At 38.8% G+C, this 14,820-nt stretch overlaps 1 protein-coding gene across 1 annotated transcript; it reads left to right on the top strand.

Annotated features, from left to right (window-relative positions):
• The first annotated feature begins 8,501 nt into the window (after positions 1-8,501).
• Positions 8,502-12,115, top strand: LOC108548715 (no mitochondrial derivative). Its single transcript, XM_017901796.1, is given in 9 exon segments — positions 8,502-8,601; positions 8,899-9,084; positions 9,221-9,449; positions 10,505-10,661; positions 10,792-11,034; positions 11,092-11,293; positions 11,376-11,572; positions 11,658-11,836; positions 11,912-12,115. Coding segments are annotated over 9 exon segments (1,602 nt in total). The 5' UTR covers positions 8,502-8,543; the 3' UTR covers positions 12,063-12,115.
• The last annotated feature ends 2,705 nt before the right edge of the window (positions 12,116-14,820 follow it).

The following is a 14,820-nucleotide window of genomic DNA, read 5'->3' as shown; positions in this document are numbered from 1 at the left end:
CCCCCCCCCCCCCCTCGCTCTCTCTCTCTCTCTCTTATTGACATTCGATATTCGGGTTAACCGAGTGCGCACGCGAGAGCACGAGAGGGAGGGAGAGAGGGAGAGAGAGAGAGAGAGAGAGAGAGAGACGCGATCACAGCGAGAGGCGGATAAGCGGCGTTCGTCGTGTTCCTCTTTCCTGTAACCGAGAACAGTCGTGCAACCGTCATTGGTATTTGTCGTATTACGTATATGGTAATAATAGTAACTATAATCGATAACAACCATACGAACCAATCGCTATTTTTTCGCGTGAAACATCAAACTCTTCGATTTCGATTCGAGTGCGCGTGAAATGGTCGAACGTCATACGTGGTCGAGGAGAAAGAAGAGAGAAAAGTTCGATTTTTCGGGATTGTTCGGATCGTTTCGGCAGACTAGTTGGCGCAATTACGTTCGTGGTACGTACTCGACGATCCGCGATATCGCGACGTTCTATCTCGTCGTTTCATTAGGTTTTTCAATTCCAAGTTTAGCAGGATTTTCTAACGCCGGAGTGGCTTATTCCCGCAGCGATCGAACCGCACTGTCGCATCGATGTTTACTCGTTCGTATTCGACGAACGAGCGCGATCGCGGATCCATCGATGCCTTTTTCCGATCCGCTTTCCGGTCTTATCGAAACCCCTTCCGCCGCTGCATCGCGACGCGTCGTTTCGATCGTCGTAATATTTTTTTCTCTCCCTCGTATCGCAATGAAAACTGCGCGTATTTCGAGTACCTCGATAGACGAGGGATGTGACAGCGTACTCGTATCGCGTGTACGCGATACGCTTCCTAGGAATCTAAAGTTTCGCTAATCGCCCGAGAATGACGGACTCGACGTTACCGAATAGTCATCGATTAACGAGAATCTGGAAACGATAACGGCAACGATATCTCGTTTCTAACGAAAAAAAGAGAGCGAAAGGAAAAACTCGCGACGGAAATACCTTTTGAAAGTCAAGGAAGAATGGAAAAATAAGCGTAGGAGCGTCCTCGTAATCGAGAGCAACGCTTTACATAGCAAACAGACATTTCCATGCCAAACGTGTTCTCTGTAGAATCATTCGCGTGCACCGAGACCGGAAAAATTGCAAGTTCGCGTCGGACGAATTGAATCCATCGCGATCGGTTCACCTGTTCTCCAATTTTTCTCATCGGCAACCTGAACAGCGGTCATTCGATTATGCGGGTTATCAAAGAGACTCGTTTACGTTACCCTTACGTTCTCATTCACGCATTTCTGTATTAAATTGCGCGATTTCTCGAAATCGAACTTCTCGCGTGAATCCCAATTTCGACTTTCCGTCGAAACGAAATCAATTTTTGCGATAGAATCGCGAGAAAAGTCGATCGGTTTCCTTATCCAACGATCGGGTGTCTGTTTTCTCGCGGAAAGTGGTAAAACGAGACCGATCGACGATCGGTAATATCGAGATACGTATTTTTCACGGAGATGCTCGGTTATTTAACTGTACAACGACGTTTTCGTCGCGTCGCGGACGCGGTACGATCGAGACAGAACGGTTATTGGTTCGCTTTACTCCTCGAGATGGACGGCACGACGATGAAGAAGGAAAATCGTAGAGGAACGTACGAGGGAGAAACGAACGTGCCGAGTTTGCCGGCGAACGAAGAGAAAGACGAAGAGAAAGACGAAGAGAAAGACGAAGAGCGATGGAAACCGATGAAAACTGCAACGCGCGCCGTTCATCTCCGTGTCGCTGAAATATAAGGCATAAAAGGAGGAGTAAGCAAGTATAACGACGGAGCTGCGAGACGAAGGTAGAGACCGAGGAAACTAGAGGGCTAGAGAAACTAGAGAAACTAGAGAAACGCGGTCGGTTGGCGAGCTGCCTGGGTACGTTGGGTTAAACGTAGGAAGGGTTCGGTAGGAACTAGTCGTTGCACGTGTGTAGGTCGATGCAATTTCCGAGCGTGGGAGAGCGAAGCGTGTCCGAACCGATTTTGCGGTCCTCCGAGGCATTATTGTTCGCATCCGTTACTACTCCGGATGTAACGCACAGCGAGATTAACGATTCGTCGATTAGCAAGAGCAACGTATTTACGAACCAGCCTCGTAAACTTTTCCCCGCTGTTTCGTTCCTTCGTTTCGCTCCGATGCGCGATCGTCTCTCGCCATCGAATCTCGAATATCTCGCGCAAATGTCTGTCGCGAATTAGCGGTGAACCGATTCGTGCAAAACGGTATTGAATTCGGAATAGAGAACACAGACGCATCCGTAGTCTATGGACGTCTCGGTATATGCGTATACCACGCTTGTGCGTCTACTATATATATATATACACACACACATTCGTCTTTATTACGTTTTGCCGGCGTTCCTTGGGAAACCGAGGATCCGAAACAGGCGCGCCGCGGCGGTTTCGTTCGACGAACAGAGTCAATGAAACGGCAGCAGGTATACGTACGAAAACGAGCACGTATACGCGTCGAACAAGTTCGATGAAAGGGCCGACATTTTGCAAAGAACAAAACGAGATGTACCGCATTTCCATTAGGTTTCTCGTTAGCGAACCTCGCGAAAGTATTTCTTGCGTAAAAGGGGCGAAGGAAGAAAAAGCCAAGTAAGTTCCGAGCTCGTACTAGAATACCGTTTTTCGTTTATCCAGAGACCATTATGTCCCTGAGAATGTCTGTCACGGTCGAGGAAACGCCGCTTGGCTCGATATCGGAAAGTTCCGATTGTTTCTTCCCTCCTCGTTCCGCTTTCTTTACCGACTTGCTTCTCGGCTTTCGCCCTCTGCCGATCTGCCTCCACATCGTGCTTCTTCTCGCTTTCTTCCACGCGTCTTCGATATCGCGTAATACGCGTGGTCTCTGTATCGGAGGTTGAACGTGATCTGTCAGCTTTTTATCGGCAAATTCAGTTTCGTTTCTTTGCCTCCTTTCCCTCCTATCTTCCATATTTCTCTCGTGCTTTATTTTCCGAAAAAGAAGACCTCCGATGAACTCGTCGTCTTGGGACAACTGAACGGCGAATAGATTATTCGACGAAATCTACTCGCAGTTTTGCTGCATCTGGAACGGAACGTGTCGTTCGATTGTTTGCTTGGTATCGGGGGATAACGAGAAATAACGACAACTTGCTTGTTACTCGATCGATTAACACGGTACCGCGATATTGCTGTTAAAAATTGCAAATTGAAAAAGTAAACTAATCGACACGCGGCGTAAATTGTGATAATTCGGGTAGGAATAATCGATAATGAGACAAGTGCGCGGCCGATTTTCCTTCGTTCGTAAACAGTTCGTACCGCGAGTGGTATCGACAATACGAATCGAGGCACGGAATGCGTTCCGCATCGCGCCTCTCACTCGGAAACCAGACCACGGATTTCGCCTCGAATAATAATATAATTGGACAATTCATAGAGGGTAAGTGCTCGTACTTGCGCCTATAAAGCGCTCTATTATCACGAACCACCGGCTTTGTAATGCAAAACCAATTTCCTCTCCCTATCTCATATGCCACGACGCTTCGCATCGCGACGCTTCGCCTCGCTTCGGCACACTTCATCTTCCACGGCGATTGACAATCTCCGTCTCTCTTCCTGTTCTCTTCTCGTAATCTCTTCCGCTTTTTCTTCTCTATCGGGATTATAGATTTACGAAGGGGCTGCCCATTACACGCTGCGTAACGGGCATGTAATACAAATGCGATTCGCGCGAAATATGGAACTCGACAGTGTCGTGGTAAAATCCTTGGGAGAATTTGATTTGTATATCGGGACAGGGAGGTGGAAAAATTCGATCAGTCGTTTGCGTGGAAAGTGGCGTTTAGCCTGGCATCGAGCGTTAAAGCAGTTTTCGCGAAGCTTTGCCAATGGCACGATGACGAGGGAATAGGGCGAATCGAGGAAGGGGATGGAAATAATAAGGGCAGCGAGAGCAAAGATGTAACGAGAAGAAAGTAAATCGTTACGGAGGTAAAGGAGAAAAAAGGAAAGAACGAAGGAGATTTGCGAGCTTACCATCATCCTATATTCGATCGAGATCGTTCCAAGTTTCGTAAATCTTCGAGAATATCGGAAGATAGCCAAAGGCTCTTTAAAGTCTCCATTCTTTTTCTCGCCTAACCGCTGGAATTTATAGTCTTACGATCGATTTTACGACGCGTATATCCAAAGGACGGTGCCAGCTATAACGAACGATTCGATGTATACAGGTCTCGGGCACTAAATTAACCGAAAATCATCGGATACTAACCGGAAATGAAAAATTTCACCGACGCCAACTACCTTCTTCCGCTTGCAGAAACCTTTCCTCGAGTCGATGTTCGAGTGGATGATCGACAGATGGAAGAACGTCGAGAGTTTCTTGTTTTCGGAAAGGTTGTCCGACGCGAACTCTGAAACGTCGGATAAACGTCGAGAAGCCGGCAAAGGACGAATGGTCAAAGGTGAATCGATTAACGAAGAATCATTCACCATTGGTAAACGATGAAATAACGGAGGGAGTAAAAGGAAGGAAAGAGAGAAGAAATGGCAGGTTGAGAAAGGACTGAAAGGAGCGAGGAGAATCGATAAGAAGAGAGTGGAGAACACGTTTCCGCGAGGTTCCGGTGAAGCGTGTGGTGAAGAGGAGGTAGTCGAGGAAATAGCGAAGCGAAGAGAAAGTACGTGATCCGGAACCTAGTACCGCCTATTGGAAAATCTAGCTATTATACGATGCGTCGTCCTCTAGGAGTGGAATCGACTGACCCCTCGCCTGCTAAGACCGTGCTTTATTTTGCCTTCTCGGAGAACCCATCCGAGGGAAGACGGTATTTTTATTCAAATTTCATTCGATCCGTTCTCGAACTTTCCCTCTACCGGCTTCAGCCGGGATCGTATTATGCGGCTTCTCTCGAGTAAAATCCTCTCGCTCTAATGCCGAGACTTTGCAAATTTATTCTATTTGCCAAAAGCCGATCGTCGCTTCTATAAATTCGAATCTTCCTTCTTGACACTCCGTTCGATGCTTATCGTGGTCGGTGCGTCGCGCGAAATGTCTTCCTCGTCTTCGTAATGCACGCGTCTAAACGATCATTCACGCGAACAAACGTCGCGAGTCGAAAACAAGCATCCAAAGAGATTACCTCGATGTCAGCGCGTGGATTTCGAGAATTAGCCATGCATCGGTATAGGAAGCGGAATAACGGCGCGAGTAATCGAGTAAAGATCGTACAACGATTTCGTCGACTCGATGACACTGCAGGGTAAACGATCCTGACTCGTGTGAACAGACTGACGCTATAGACACGCGTGGATCAAAAGAAGAAGAAGAGGAGGAAGAACAGCGTGGTCTTCTAGTTCCTGAATAGGCAACACCTGCGGCAGTCTCGTACACGATAAGAGTTCCAGGTGTCGATGCCAATGTCAGTGCTGAGTTATCGTCTGGTTGTTTGCCACCAAGTCGACCTATGCTTTGCCAAAGGCGTTCAATGGCCAGAGAAAAGTGTAGACGAGACTCGAACGAGAAAGGCGAAACGAAAGCCAAAATTAGATACACGAGCCGAACTTTAAATAGGGAAAAGGGAAAAAAAGAAACGAAGTAATTTGCCCGTTTATTTTGTTCAAATTATCGTGGCATCTATCGCGAAGGTGAGGCGAAGGTCGCGTGAAAGTATCGCAAATATCAAGAGAATCGTTGCGTGTTCTATGTTTAAACGTGTAATACGTATAATTTTATCGGATACCGAGTACTGTAAATATAATACTTAAATACCGCATCGTCCGTGCGATACGTAGACGTATGATCGTGTTATAATAAAACGAATAAACATTGCCGTCTCGGGAAAAAAGGTAGTTTAAGGAAAAAACGAAATTCCGCGATTGGTGGATAAAGATACGTAACGACGACTATAAAAGACTGGAATAGCGAAATAACTTGAAATGGAAAAAGAAAACGATGAAAGAGAGAGAAAAAGAGAGAGAGAGAGAGAGAGAGAGAGAGAGAGAGAGAAGAGCGTGGGACAAGCCGCGAGCATTCGTTGCGACAGTAGTTGCAGCAGGAGAAGAGTTGCTAATGATTCGCTAACGAGATACGTGCTCGGGCTGTTTCGTACCGAAACGAAAGAAAAACCGACTACCTTAGAAATAAGAGAGAAGATCTCTTCCTCTCGAGACTTCCTCTCTACCTTCCCCTTCTCTGTGCATCACCGCTGACGAGCTTCGTCTTTGTCTTTATCTCGTCGTCTTTTCCTACGATTTTCTTCTTCTTTTTATTTTTCTGTTTTTTCTTTTTTTTCTTTCTTTCTTTTTCTCTCTGGTCCCCTACTTATTTCATTACACTGACGGTGGCTCTATGTATCTACCGTTGTGTACCTTATATGTGTGTATTTAAATATTGTCTCGCTCCTTCGCGAGCAATACGTAAAAAAGATTAATCTACGCGTGTACTGCACGCGAGTAGAATGCCGTATGAACGGAACCACTAAATTCTGATAATTTCGCGTCGGTCGTATAAGGTTAAGATTACTAGAAATGCAAATCGCCGCGACCATCTCCAAGTGTCCCACGTCAAGTGAATATCTAGCGAAAATACACCAACGAGAATTCCTCGATGCAACGATTTCTCTCTCTCTCTCTCTCTCTCTCTCTCTTTCTCTGTTCCTCCCTCGTCCTGCCGCCATCGCTGCCACCCACCATCCCTCGATCTAGGCTAGTTTTATTTCCAACCGCTTTACCTTCGAACTTTTATTTACGTGTCGCCGGAAAAGCGTTCTCGTGTCTCGACATCGACGAGACCTCTCTCTGACTCTGCGTCTGCATGGATATTCCGATGCCTAGAGTTTCCAAGGGCCGCGTTTCCATTAAAATCTTGCCAACCAAGGATCTTTGCGAATCTATCGTCGTCTCGATCTTTGCCTGCGAACATGTATGTATTTATGTTCGTCTCGATCGACGAACCATCGAGTTTCTTTTCGTGTTTCGCTACGTTACCATGTCTTCGCGTATTCTATTCCATCAATTCCGATACTTGCTTCTAACCGATAATCGTTAAACGCTTTCAAATTTATAGAAAAAGAAAAGAAAAAGATGAAGAGAAGGAAAAGCGAACGCGTGCGAAATGTTTCGTTGTACCTCTGACACGTTTTAAACTTTCCTTTCTCTACGGATAAATGACGAATGTTCCAAACACTGGCGAAAACATGAACGTTACCGAACGATCGACAATCATTCATGTTTTCGCCAATGTCGTTCGATGAACATTCGTATTCATTTGTCACAACCGTGACATACACCGAGTAAAAACGATTTTCCGTACATGTTGCAACTGAATCACACCGCTGTGTAATGTTCGTTACCTCCAAAGTTTCCAATGCTTCGATTTCAAAACGATTCGTCATTCTCTAATTACCGAGATAAGTCCATTTCGTTTTTCCTTATTTGCCCTTCTTCGACGTTATATACGTTATACGTACATATATCGGAACCATCGCCACTTGTACCACTTTACGACAAACATTTCGAAAATATCACATTGCGTTCAAATATTTTTCGCATTTCGCAACTATTGTCGTCTAATCGTAACGATTCGTTTTAATATACAAATAAGTATTCGCTATGAATCATTTTCCTTGAATTTCCTTGAATTTCCTTGAATTTCCTTGAATTATAGTCTTTGAAGTAAAGTGACATTTCATCGAGAGCCCTCGTTGACGAATTTTAAGTGTGTCCCCCAGTCGGAATTCTTTTCCCTTATTTCTTCCTATTCCTGCGACTTTTAAAAAGTCTGAAATATGGTAAAACTTTTAACCCACCGTTCTCCGTTTCCAACCATCTATTGCATTCCTTATACATATTCCTTAGCTCGATTCCAAAATAAAATATTCTCCGTCTAAATCCACCGAGTCGCGTCAAGGTAACAAAGTTTTCTACCACCTGTTAAAAATCGAATTGAATTATTTGAAACTACGTCGGCGAAAAAAGTACATGCTAATGAAGGAAACGAACAAGGATGGGGAAACCTGATATACATAGGTAAGCACGACGTTATGTCGAATAAACGAAAGTCTCTAAGAAGTATCCGAGCCAAAACAAAGACAAGTCGAGATCTATGTAAACGGTTCTAGAGAAGGAACAAATAAAAGGAAATTACCTTCGATAAGTTGCTCCTTATTGCAATTCACTAACCATTTCAACATCCGAGTATTTTAAATTCACAAATTAACTTTACAAACACGATGCTATTTCCGAAATTTTAACCGAATCCGACCAAGTTTGTGGTTCAATGTTTATCGAATGTTACACGTTTATACGAAAAGAAAACCGATTTCATCGGAATCTGTAATGCAAATCGTTAATGCGAAATAAAAAAAAAATGTTCATTTAGGATATTAGGACAGGGGTTCTTTTTCCGATACGTACGGACATGGTAAACGAACGCCGGAGTAGAGTAGGGAAATTTGTAGCCACCTAACTCATACCAACCAACGCCCATGAATGACGTCAACTTTCATGCGTATAGTGAACGAACATTTGGCGTGGTGATTCTCTCTTTATTAATTTCTCGAAATGACAGTTACAAACGCGATTATCTGTGTTAGTTTACTATTTATTTTTACGATAACAGGTAAACGGACACATTTTCGAACAGAAATAGCTTAGACGTATCCCTGTGTTAACTAAAGTGAAACTTGTTTATAAAGTCTTACGGAAAGACGCATTTGTTTAAATATATACGTTTGCTAAAATTTCAAACACATAACATCTTTTTCTTTTCGAGGCAATGTAATCAGAGTTACATAGGTAACTGCACTAACAAGTTTATCGAATAAAAGCTACGATTCACAATATTATTACACTGAGTTTAAGGTTATAAAACGATATTAGTTTCTATCAGTATTCAATTTGTATAAATAAATTTTAGATACTCGAGCAATTCGTTGTTACCAATGTAGTAGTGATACTGACCATAAAGGTGAAGATTTGTGCGGAGCATATAAAAAATTTGATAAAGAGAAAAATATCGCTACGGATTGCAGCAACGAAGAGTCACACGTGCCTGGCACATTCTGTGTTAAAATAACACATCAAGGTCCTCGTGGTTTCATTTGTGAGTAACATTTTAGAAAATTCTTTATTCTTTTTATATTTAATCACTTCCAACGAGTGTAAACATACGGCGCACTTATATTTGTGTTGTTTTCATTTGCCTTCGATGAGTTCATTATTTATATTAATTTTTAAAGGGGACGGTAGATGGCGACAGGTGATTCGTCGATGTGCTTCTGTAGCCAGTACGGGTGTAACGGGTGTTTGTAATTGGGGGGTATACGAAAATGGAGTGTATTGGGAAGAATGTTCCTGTTCGGAAGATTCTTGTAACGCAGCATCAACTTTATCATCGTTCTCCATAACGATCTTATTAATTTTAGGTGTCTCGATTACCATATTTTCTTTAAATTAAATATATAAAATATTAGAGACAGCAGTAAATATAAGTAATCTGAAGTTCAGAGGAACATATACCGTGTTCAAGTTTACTGTAAGATGATGTAATCTGATATGCATTTTACATTTATGTATCAAATGCATCATCACTTTATTGTACAAAAGTAATTTGTTTGTTCATATAAGTTTAGTCAATGATGTTGATTTAGTCAATGATATTGTACAATTTTATTAATTCATTACGAAGCGTTATCATTTTATATCGAGCAATTACATAAGTATTTTATACAAAATTTATATCTAAGGTTATTGTATTGTAACAGAAATGCGACAAAGAAGGAGATATCCGTCCATTTTAAATTCCTCCATTTTAAATAAAATGCGAGAAAAATAAATAAAAATATATATTTTTTATTAAATGTATTATAAAGTTTGATAAATAAACTAATTTTTCACATTTTATTTTTTTAGCGAATTTGACGAAATGTTGTTAATATAATTTCTCTTTAACTATATTTACACTTTCTATATGTACATTTGTATTTTAAATAATAGCAATAAAATACACTAATTAATGTATGTATATCGTTAATACATTTTATTGAGTATCTATATTTGTTACATCTACGTATATACGTATTGCGCATGTATTAATATAATACACACGCTAGAAAAATATGAGTCGATATTTATTTTAAATAATACTATTGCAATTAAATAAAATTTTCTAAATATATATATGTATGTATGTACGTTTAATGTGATTACATGCTATATTGACACGTGGGTTTGGTATACAAAAGTCGAATCGAGTTTAATTGTAAATTATATTGGTACTTCTGATCATTGTAGGGAATTTTATTTCCATAATTGTTAATACTTTGAATATACTGGAACAATTTACGCATGCTTTATACTTCCCCTCTCGCACTGTTGTATGCAATCGTTCTTTCGTTCATAAAGGTTCGAGTCGGAAATTTGATCAATGTTTAAAGTCACATGTGATATCAATGCAAAAGAGGTTAGTGCTTATTAGCAAGCCAAGGAATTTGCTGGTGAGATTAAAGTAAACTACTATAAACAATGAATGTAGCGGATGGAGTTGGATATACACGATTAGAGATACTTGTAATTGTGGCAAGAGTATCATTTATCGCTGCTTTCGGATTTGTCGGTATGAAATGGCTTATGAATCATCTTGATCCCACGAACAATGCAAAAAAGAAGGCTAGGAAAAAGGTTATACATTAATCCTCTGATATATTTTAAAATTACGTCTTACATAACCTTGCACTTGCTAGAAAAATAACCTTAACTTTTATGTATTTTCTACGGAATAAATTTCATTTCGATATTAAATGTTCTACAGGCGCGAGAACAGTTACAAAAATTAGCTAAAGCGGATAACGTTTTGTGGTCAGTAGACATGGATCAATTAACAGATTATGAAATGATGATAGCTAATCACATAGTGGATCCTGAAGATATTCATGTTTCGTGGGAAAGTATCGCCGGTCTTGAACACATTATACAAGAACTCAAAGAAACTGTTATATTACCTATACAAAAAAAGGAATTATTTGAAGATTCTCAATTAACGCAAGCACCAAAGGTATTTAATTATATATTGTTAAACAGTTTCTCATTATAGACGATATTTAAATTTTAGGGTATACTGTTACATGGACCTCCGGGTTGTGGCAAAACTATGTTAGCTAAAGCAACTGCTAAAGAGGCTAAAACATGTTTTATTAATTTAGATGTAAGCATCTTAACTGATAAATGGTACGGTGAAAGTCAAAAATTAACTGCAGCTGTTTTTTCATTGGCTGTGAAACTTCAACCATGTATAATTTTTATTGACGAAATAGGTCAGAGAAAAGATAAAATGTTACACTGTGCGTTTTTTGTTATTATCCATATTTTAAAGTAATTTGCATTTTCATTCCTCAGATTCATTTTTAAGAGTACGCAATTCGCAAGATCATGAAGCAACAGCCATGATGAAAGCTCAGTTCATGTCCTTTTGGGATGGACTAATAACAGATCCTTCTTGCACAGTTATATTAATGGGTGCTACTAATCGACCACAGGATGTAGATAGAGCTATTCTACGACGTATGCCAGCTACTTTCCATATTGGTTTGCCAGTAAATATACATTGCATGTTTGTATATGAAACATTGTATCTATGCTATGCACTTAACATATAATGTTTATGTTTATATATTTCAGAACGAGCAGCAACGAATGCAAATTTTAACATTGATACTAGATCATGAACCAATAGCTGAAAATGTAGATATAGCAAAATTAGCGAAAATAACAGACAATTTTTCTGGATCAGATTTGCAAGAACTTTGTAGAAACGCGTCTATTTATCGTGTTCGAGATTACTTACGGATTCATACACAGTTAATACTTATCTCCGGTCATTCATATACAAAACAATTAATATTGAAACTTACAGTGATCTTTTCTTATTACAGAGATGCAGGCACTGCCACTACTGACGATGAAGAATATCATGACACAGTACGACCTATAACAATGGAAGATCTTCTTACGTCATACAAAAAGTTGAAAACATCTAAAATATATACGGGTACTTATAATGTTCTTAAAACAGATGTAGATTAAACAAAAACTTATATTATATATCAAGTCATGTGAAATTTTGCATTTCCTAAAAGAAGAGAAAAAGAAGGATGAAAGAACATGACTCCGTAATAATATTTTTGCTCTTGGGTGTTTAAAAATTATTGTTTCTTCAAAAGTAAAGTTGTGAGTGGGAAATTTAGATATTGATGAATAATTAACAATACTGTGGACGTTGACAAAACAAACACGTCGACAAAGAAAAGAATGCACAATGTATATAACATAAATCTATGTTCAGTAACAGTACAGATATGTATTTAAAGAAGGAAAAGAAATTTAATTACGATTTAAATTACTTCGTTTGTATACAATGCATAAGTTCAATAGTATTTATGAAATTAAAATAATATAAGAAATCTATCATTTTTTTCAGACGTACATTGATAAATTTTATTAAAAACTAAACAAATCTTCCAACATTTATATCTTGATATTTTATACCATCTGTGAGTAAGTGTATGGATGAGTGTATTTATTTGTGTATTCATGTTCCGAATAGTATAACGAAAATTAATCGATATGTCTTAATTATTATTATGTAAATTCGTTCGTGACTTGGTACATGTGAATGTTTGAACTTATATATTTATCACTGTGAAGATAAGAATTTATAATTGCTGTTCATAAATAAGTAGATATTTCGAATCATTTATATTGATTAAGGTTATGTTATTATAATGACTAAGATGTTATTAATTACATCCTTTGTTACAAAGCAAATGATACAAAAAATATAGCATATCGTGGAAGAGACACATATTAAATTTCACACAGATTTTGATTCTAAAATATAATCAAATTAAAGTTCTTTTGCATTATATTTGCATGAAAGATAACCGTTGAATCGAATTAGTTTAAATAGTCTGTATATCATTAATGACGATTTGTAATATAAATGAGGAAAAAAGTGCAATTGTTGGTTAATAAATATGAATAAAATTTGATTTTAAGATTTAAAACGTTGCACGAATTCAAACTTTGAAGTTCGATACAAATATTTCGTAAGAAGAAAGAGGAAATGTAAGAAAAAAATAACGCATGCGCAAAGCGAAAAATACCGACAGAGTACTTTACAGAACAATGAAATAAAATCGGAATAAGATTTTTAAGATAAGAAAACCTAGCTTTTATTTTGTTCTTTCCTTCTTATTTTAATTGATAAGAAATGGTAGTAGAATCGGTGAAGTACTAATAAGATACGAAAAGGGAAAAGAGGAATACTATTACCGACAGCGGTAGTGAGAAGCATAAATAGACGCGATATAAACGCGTCATTGTGAATGGCGCTTCTAGTAACAAAGGTGGCTGAGGGAGATTTTCCATTTTATTATAGGATATAAACTGTGTTTAAAATGAATGTTACAAAGAATACTTCTGTTCGTTAATTGAACTTATCTATTCCCTCATTATTTCTCTAATTCATCTTTGTTAATGATTTAACGAAGAAATGAACATAAACAGACGAACAACGGTCTCGATCGAATCCCGATACAATCATCTGTAAAATTCTGTCTAGCATCACAACGGTTCGTTCGCAAAGTGGACAACCATTCTGCAACAACCGCGATGTATAATCTTATGCATTAGTGGTGAGTGTCCGTATCGCGTGTGTGTGTTTATCTATGTTGGCAAATTAAGGATGCAACATAGAGATTGTGCTGTTCCTCACGGCTGCATTCATGAATATGTGCGTTTATTGCATCTGTATACATATGTCCTCTATCCAAAAACCACTTTACTTTTATGATAGAATGTGGTTTGAGTTCATGTTACTACTTTGACACGATACCACGGTTACGACACCAAAATGTGATTCTTCTGTAAATGAAAGTCTGTGTACGAGCTTACAGTTTTATTGGTGTGATTAAACGAAACTTGCCGATCGTAAAGAAATTCGCCTAACAAAATTCAACGGATCACTCGAGGGATTTTTATCTATATTAACTTTATTCTTTAGAAATTCACCGTAACTGGGAGTGCCGCTAGATCCCAGTTGAACATGCTCCGAAAGGACTGGAGTGAATTTTACGATATATGCGAAAAAAGATTGCTTTTTTACTTTTTGAAAGCAGTATGGTATCTTGAATGATTTATTTGAAATTCTATGCAACTCTTTTATAAACGATATGTGACCATTGAATTAAGAAGAACACGAACAATGCATCGGTGAAACTGGCATGAAAATGTACCGTGGTGTTAAGTGGCCTCTGTGATGTATTGCGAACGGTGCTTAACCTAACTTTTCATCGACGCTTCTACACGGCGTTTTCTTGCGAGTAATGTTCTTTCGATAACGAACTTGTAACCAAGTGATCATAAATCGCGAATGTTTATCGTTTATCATTTCTTTTCTTTCTTTTTTCCTCTATGTATCAAGTGCGATTCTTTTTTACTGCTTTCGTATACTTTTTTAATTTATCATAAAACATGAAACTGTGATCATTATTTTGCAAAACTCCAAAAATGCCTTTTATTGACTGTACTTCTGAGTTTCTTGAGGATCGTATGAAGATTAAGTTCACGTTATTTATGCGAGTATGTTATTAACGGTTTTGAGATTAACGTTTATGTTCAAATTGAAATACAAATTTTTTCTAATTTTTTTTTTTGTGTTCCTTCATTGTGATTTTCGTATTACTTACTAGTCTTCTGTAACGTATTTCCTGATGTTTGCTCTAAAGGTACAAATAAAATGTACGAATGTGTCTATGTATATATGTGCATATACGAATATATA

The sequence above is a fragment of the Eufriesea mexicana genome, unplaced genomic scaffold (genome assembly GCF_001483705.2).
Source record: "Eufriesea mexicana isolate 0111107269 unplaced genomic scaffold, ASM148370v2 scaffold1767, whole genome shotgun sequence".
In the NCBI taxonomy this organism is placed as follows: domain Eukaryota; kingdom Metazoa; phylum Arthropoda; class Insecta; order Hymenoptera; family Apidae; genus Eufriesea; species Eufriesea mexicana.
The sequence above is the reverse complement of the archived record's forward strand: the minus strand, read 5'-3'. Positions and strand labels throughout refer to the sequence as shown.